The following is a 7,705-nucleotide window of genomic DNA, read 5'->3' as shown; positions in this document are numbered from 1 at the left end:
GCGACTCAGGGGTAGGTGTATTGCTCAGCCCCACTATAAGATGCGACCTCTGGGGGCTGTAAATAACTGCTCTTTCTCACCAGGTCTACCTTCATGTCTGGTCTGAAGGGCTGAAGATCTGCGTTGGTGTTTGCGATGCTGTTGCTGATGGGATGCTCACTGTTCTCCCTCGCTGTAAAGGGTGACACGCTGGTGCTTTTGTTTTGATCGAATCCAAAAGTCTTGTCATGTTCCTGGCACTCTTCGGCTCGTTTCGGAGGCGGAGCTGTGTGGGCGCTATGAAGGCTACTGCTCAGAGGTGGTAGGAGGGAAGGAGAACTTGAAGTAGTTAGACCTGGGGGATAGGTGTAGACTGGAGCAGGAGGTGGGTAAGTTGGAGTTAAGGCAAAAGCTGGCTGGTGCAAGTAAGTGGGTCGAGGGTACAAGTGCGACCCGCTGTAGGTGGCGGTATAATCCTGAGATATGGCCCCATTACTGAATTGCTCTGAAAGGTTACTCGAACCTTTTACTCCATCGATCCCATCTGGGTTGTAGCCATAGACCAGGCATCCTGGGCAGGCTCACTTCTCCGAAAGGTGCCGGGTTCCGGGTACACCGGACTGAAGGAATACCTTTCTGCATAGCGCTTCAGCAGGGTGGAGGCGCTGAGGGCGCTGATGTCGTCGGAATAGCCGGAGAAAGCAGGATTGCTGGGCTGCGGGTATGAAACAGGCTTCGAGTGAGCTGGAGTTGACGTGGTGGACGTGATATCATAGTGTTGCTCCGCCCACTCAGACGACCAGTGCATCTTTACCACATCTGGCAGGATGAGAGGTAAAGTAATTACGTGGAGAAGGAAGATAAAGAGACGACATGGAGGTTAGTCATATTGTGGGATTTCAGTCTCAGAACCTCGAAGTACGATAACTAGCTAGTTTAGCTGAAATATAGAAGGTTCCAGGTTGCACAGAATCATTACCATATCAGATGTGATTAGCTCCACTAAAATCCTAATTTTGCCAATTTTCGATCTAATGTGGCCCCGCCCATAAATTGGTTTTAAAAGAAAATCTCAATTTTTCGAAAATTCAATAAAACAAATTTGAATTTTGTGTTCGCGAAACAACAGTACGTGGCTATGTTGCTATGGAAACAAAAACTTATCAGAATGAGCTTGTTAATATAAAAAAACATGAACCTTTGTCAGAGCTGCTGTTATACAGAATTACTCAACAACTTCTGACCAATCAGAGTCCAGGAATTGTGTGTATAATACAGATTTGTTGGCATATTGTGTGTATCCTGTGCTCCTCCCCCCAACCCCCCAAAAAACCCTGACTATGGAATGCCAGGAATTCAGCCTGGGATCTATTTACAAAGAGAACATCCTCTGGACACACACACACACACACACACACACACACACACTAAATGTTCCCCAATGAATATTTTTATAGCATGCGTAGTTATCATTTAAATTGACGATTATATCATTATCACAATTATTTAGATCACCATACTCAGTTGTGAGATATCACCAGTAACCATTTACACATTTACACATCAGTTATGTTCACAATCAGCTGCTTCAGTGTTTATATTTTGGTACTTGTTACAGGGTTGCGCTAGAATTATAATCTAATCAACAGTATTAAATAAAAGGATTATTGCAGTCATTCAGAGCTTTTGAGAACATTTCATTTCTCCTGTTTTAATTAAACCAGACAGAAACCTGGGAAGAAGAAATCAGTGACTTTCAATTTTTTAAAGAAATAAATGTTTTATTTTATTATTTCAGAAGAATTTAAAATAAAAACTCATTTTGGTCTCTTAAGATTTTAAAAGTCTTCACTCTTCAGTCTCCTTGTATACACTGCACTGTCTCAGCTGTTAACGTCATCAACCAGAACACACACACACACACACACACACACACACACACACACACACACACACACACACACACAGTGTAATGAATGACCATTATGGTGTGTTGGACTTTGTCTCAGTGTGTGTAAGATGATAGTGGTGTGTGTTAATGTGTTTTACAGCCCACATGTCCGAGAACACAGAAGAAACTTTTACCCCTTTAATATCCCTTCTTTCTTTCTTTTTACGGTGATATACATCTCTCTCTCTCTCTCTCTCTCTCTCTCTCTCTCATATATATAATAAATCTCTGTCTCACTGCTTTACTTTGATCTGAACAAAACCACTGATGTTAAGAACCTCATGTTTCTATGGACACACACACACACACACACACACACACACACACACACACACAGTACAGATATCTCACCTCCTCATTTCCATGCATCTCCACACAAACATAGCAGAATGTCCAGGTCCACGCTGACACACCAGACCACACCGTCCTCCTCCTCTTCTTCCTCTTCCTTCTGCTGTTCATTCACTCTCTTACTGACACATTCCCCACATCTACAGCCCTGCCCCCACGCCACAATACCCCCACCCACCCACACTGTCCTACCCCACATCCCCACCCCACACTGACCCTCCCCACACTGACCCTCCCCCTCCCTACGGTCGCTTTTTACCTAAAATCTGTTTCAGCTCTGTTCAGGGGGAACACAAGGTCTGTAGAAGTAACCAGAGTTGCCAGATCCATTTTTTCACCACACACACACACACACACACACACACACACACACACACACACACACACACACTTTACATAAATTTTTGTGTGTTAAAGTGGAACGTCACACTCTCAGATATTTAAAAAATTGTATCCCTATTTTTATACTTATATATTACTATTTGTGCTTTTATCATTTAATTTAAATTCAATTTATTTTATGTTTAATTTATTTTTTATGTTGTACTCTGTTATTACAAATAAATTTGATTTGATGTCAAATTGATTTGAACTCAGTCTTTACTTATTTGCATCTAAATGTAAAAAAAATCGTGGGACAAAATACACATTCGTGAAAGAAAATGCGAAAAATGTTTTTAAAAAGATTAAATTTGATGAAGTTCAGCCCTAAACTGAGCCCCACCCACAGTCGGTCAGAGGAACACACAGACATGCTGTTGAGGGGTAAAAGTTTATTTTCTCCATGTGTCAGATCCTAAAAGTTAGATATTGAGATGATGAGATGTTTCAGATGATGAGATCAGTAAGAGGGACTGTGTGCTTTTAACCCTTTCAGCTCCTCGTTGATTACTCCAGAGCATCCTGCAGCCTGAGGAACATCAGACACCACAATCAGCCTACGTCACATATACACCATATCATCTATTTAATTATATGTTTTGTGTGTGTGTGTGTGTGTGTGTGTGTGTGTGTGTGTGTGTATGTACCTAAATCCTTCAATCTGCAGTTATCAACCCCCTAATTAAGAAACCTGACCTTCACCCTGTCAGCTGTCCAACTACAGTCCAATATCAAACCTCCTCTTTATCTCCAAGATTCTGGAAAAGGTTATAGCACAGCAGTTCTGCTCACATCTACTGAGGAATAACATTTATGAAATGTATCAGTCAGGATTTTTCTTATAAACCACACAGTTATGGAACAACCTTCCAATCAGTGTTCAGGACTCAGACGCAGTCTCAGTGTTCAAGTCGAGGCTGAACACATATTTATTTAGTGGAGTTTCTTTTCTCTCTCTCTCTCTCTCTCTCTCTCTCTCTCTCTCTCTCTCTCTCTCTGTCGAGTTAAACATGCTCCTGAGGTTCCAGTGACCACTGTTCCTGCTCCTTTCCTCAGATCTGCCCACTTTGACCTGGTCTGCCTTTGGATGATGTTCTCTTCGATTGGTGGCGACTCTGTGCAGCTGGAGATGTTTCACATTTGGACTGTAGTTAATGTCAACAGTCTGCTACACTGACTCAGGACTACAGTTTGCTCTGATCTCCATCACTGCACCTCAACATCGTTTATCTGTAATAAATGGACATTCGGTGGAACCCAGATGAGGATGAGGTTCCCTCTTGAGTCTGGTTCCTCTCAAGGTTCCTTCCTTCTGCATCTCAGGGAGTTTTTCCTTCACCACAGTCTCCACCGACTTATTCATCAGGGACAAACTTACACTTATAAACAACATCTTAATTTTTATCTCCACATTATCTGTGTAACGCTGCTCTGAGACGATGTTCATTATTAAGAAGATTGTGTATGTGTTTCAGTGTGTGTTTTTTATGTATGTGTTTGCGTTACAGTGTGTACATGTATATATGAGGCAGTGAGTGTGTAAGTGGTTGTGTGTGTGTGTGTGTGTGTGTGTGTGTGTGTGTGTCTATCCTCACTTTAAATCTTCTCCATCCAGCAGTATTTTGTAGGTGGAGATTTCTGCCTCAAGTTTCATCTTCATGTTGAGGAGGTTTTGGTATTCCTGCCCCTGCTCTGTGATCTTTGCCCTGAGCTGGGTCAGTTCTGCCTCCAGCTGCATCACGATGCGGTTATATTTCTCCATCTCAGTGTTGGAGTGCAGCTCCGTGTTCCTCAGCGTGTCCTCCAGAGATGCTTTCTAACACGCAATAAACACTGCATTAACTCTCTAACGGGATAAACACCGCGTTCACTTTCTAACACGCAATAAACACCATGTTAACTTTAACATGTGATAAACACCACGTAAAATTTCGAACATGTGATAAACACCACGTAAAATTTCTAACATGTGATAAACACTGCGTTAACTTTCTAACGTGATAAACACCGTGTTAACTTTCTAACATGTGATAAACACCGTGTTAACTTTCGAACACGCAATAAACAGTGTTAACTTTTTAACATGTGATAAACACCGTGTTAACTTTCTAACATGTGATAAACACCGTGTTAACTTTCTAACATGTGATAAACACCGTGTTAACTTTCTAACGTGATAAACACTGTGTTAACTTTCTAACATGTGATAAACACTACGTTTACTTTCTAACATGTGATAAACACCATGTTAACTTTCTAACATGTGATAAACACCACGTTAACTTTCTAACATGTGATAAACACAGTGTTAACTTTCTAACATGTGATAAACACCATGTTAACTTTCTAACATGTGATAAACACAGTGTTAACTTTCTAACATGTGATAAACACCACGTTTACTTTCTAACATGTGATAAACACCGTGTTAACTTTCTAACATGTGATAAACACTGTGTTAACTTTCTAACATGTGATAAACACTACGTTTACTTTCTAACATGTGATAAACACCATGTTAACTTTCTAACATGTGATAAACACCACGTTAACTTTCTAACATGTGATAAACACAGTGTTAACTTTCTAACATGTGATAAACACCGTGTTAACTTTCTAACATGTGATAAACACAGTGTTAACTTTCTAACATGTGATAAACACCACGTTTACTTTCTAACATGTGATAAACACCGTGTTAACTTTCGAACACGCAATAAACAGTGTTAAATTTTTAACATGTGATAAACACCGTGTTAACTTTCTAACATGTGATAAACACCGTGTTAACTTTCTAACATGTGATGAACACTGTGTTAACTTTCTAACATGTGATAAACACAGTGTTAACTTTCTAACATGTAATAAACACCACGTTTACTTTCTAACATGTGATAAACACCATGTTAACTTTCTAACATGTGATAAACACCACGTTAACTTTCTAACATGTGATAAACACAGTGTTAACTTTCTAACATGTGATAAACACCACATTTACTTTCTAACATGTGATAAACACCATGTTAACTTTTTAACATGTGATAAACACCAAGTTAACTTTCTAACATGTAATAAACACCACGTTTACTTTCTTACATGTGATAAACACCATGTTAACTTTCTAACATGTGATAAACACCATGTTAACTTTTTAACATGTGATAAACACCACGTTAACTTTCTAACATGTAATAAACACCATGTTAACTTTCTAACATGTGATAAACACCATGTTAACTTTTTAACATGTGATAAACACCACGTTAACTTTCTAACATGTAATAAACACCACGTTTACTTTCTAACATGTGATAAACACCATGTTAACTTTTTAACATGTGATAAACACCACGTTAACTTTCTAACATGTGATAAACACCATGTTAACTTTTTAACATGTAATAAACACCATGTTAACTTTTTAACATGTGATAAACACCACGTTAACTTTCTAACATGTAATAAACACCATGTTAACTTTTAACATGTGATAAACACCACATTAACTTTCTAACGTGTTAAACACCACGTTAACTTTCTAACATGTGATAAACACTACGTTAACCTTCTAACACGCAATAATCACTGTGTTAACTTTCTAACGTGATAAACACCGCATTAACTTTTTTAAATGTGATAAACACCGTGTTAACTTTCTAACACAATAAACACCACGTTAACTTTCTAACATGTGATAAACACCGTGTTAACTTTCTAACATGTGATAAACACAGCATTAACTTTCTAACACGCAATAAACAACGTGTTAACTCCTTAACATGTGATAAGCACCGCGTTAACTTTCTAACATGTGAGAAACACCACGTTAACTCTCTAACGTGATAAGCACCACATTAACTCTCTTACATGTAATACACACTACGTTATCTCTAACGTGATAAACACTGTGTTAACTCTCTAACACGCAAAAGCATGCAGTACAGTAAACACCGTGTTAACTCACTAACCGAATTAACACTCTGACGTGATAAACACTATGTTTACTCTCTAAAACACGATAAACACCATGTTAACTATATTAAACGTCATCTTATTTCATTAGGAAAAATTTACTGTATTTTGAATACGTTCATTTATATTGTGATTTCTCTTATTTATTGTGTTGTTTGTAAATTTAAGGGAAATTATTGTGTTATTTATTATTCAGAAATGTTGTTGTGTAAGTTTTGGCGCCCTCTGCTGCCTGTTACATAAATAACAGTTGAACGATTTCATTCAAAAAAAGTTTAGTTCCAGCAGGGGGCGGAGCTAATTTCAGGGCCAGAAAAAAACACTTGCACAACCACTGCATAGAAATATTTAAAAGTTTCTGCTTCTTATCATTGTTTACAATCCTTTTCATTTATAAAAAAGGACTACACACACACACACACACACACACACACACATACACACCACTTTGTGGTGGAAATTTGAAACACTTTTCTCCAAACAAATGTACAGCCGTTTGTTTTGTATGTTGTTATTAGTTTATGACTACATCATTCTTAGAGAAATATCACACACGGATGCATAGTTACCAGGCTTTGCTGTGATGCTAACTCGATCTCCAGCGTCTGAATTTGTCTTCTCAGGTCGTTCATCTCCACCTGAGCTCCTTGTAATGCTTCTGTGTTCTGAGACACCTGAACCTGGACATCTGCTATCTACACACACACACACACACACACACACACACACACACACACACACACACACACAGAATTAAACACAATTTTGAGAGAGAAGATAAGTGCTGTTGAATGTAGTCAGCAATCCACCTGGTTTTCATGCCACATTTTCAGGTCCTCAGCGTTCTTCATGGCCAGTTTCTCATAATTTGCTCTTATTTCCCCCATGACCTGAGCGAGATCCTGTCCCTTCGGAGCGTCTACGTCCACCTGCACACCCGAGTGCGCGATCTGATTCCGCATATCTGCCACTTCCTGTTGGGAAAATGATAAAAGTGGTGTATAAGAGAAGAAGAACAGAGAGAGATCACAGAATTTCAAGAAACTCATGGAAAGATCTGCCTTCAGT

The 7,705-nt window shown here is 39.1% G+C and overlaps 1 protein-coding gene across 1 annotated transcript in view; it reads right to left on the bottom strand.

The window, feature by feature from the left end:
• Positions 1–3,039: 3,039 nt before the first annotated feature.
• The window catches only part of krt18b (keratin 18b), an 8,845-nt gene continuing 4,179 nt past the window's right edge, over positions 3,040–7,705 (bottom strand). Inside the window, exons 4-7 of the mRNA XM_046846017.1 lie at positions 7,447–7,611; positions 7,207–7,332; positions 4,258–4,478; positions 3,040–3,191 (exon numbers count right to left, since the gene is read on the bottom strand). Coding sequence (XP_046701973.1) covers positions 3,170–3,191; positions 4,258–4,478; positions 7,207–7,332; positions 7,447–7,611 — 534 coding nt within the window. The 3' untranslated portion in view covers positions 3,040–3,169. The remainder of the gene's footprint in view (positions 3,192–4,257; positions 4,479–7,206; positions 7,333–7,446; positions 7,612–7,705) is intronic.

The sequence above is a fragment of the Silurus meridionalis genome, chromosome 1, assembly GCF_014805685.1.
Source record: "Silurus meridionalis isolate SWU-2019-XX chromosome 1, ASM1480568v1, whole genome shotgun sequence".
Lineage (NCBI taxonomy): Eukaryota > Metazoa > Chordata > Actinopteri > Siluriformes > Siluridae > Silurus > Silurus meridionalis.
The sequence above is the reverse complement of the archived record's forward strand: the minus strand, read 5'-3'. Positions and strand labels throughout refer to the sequence as shown.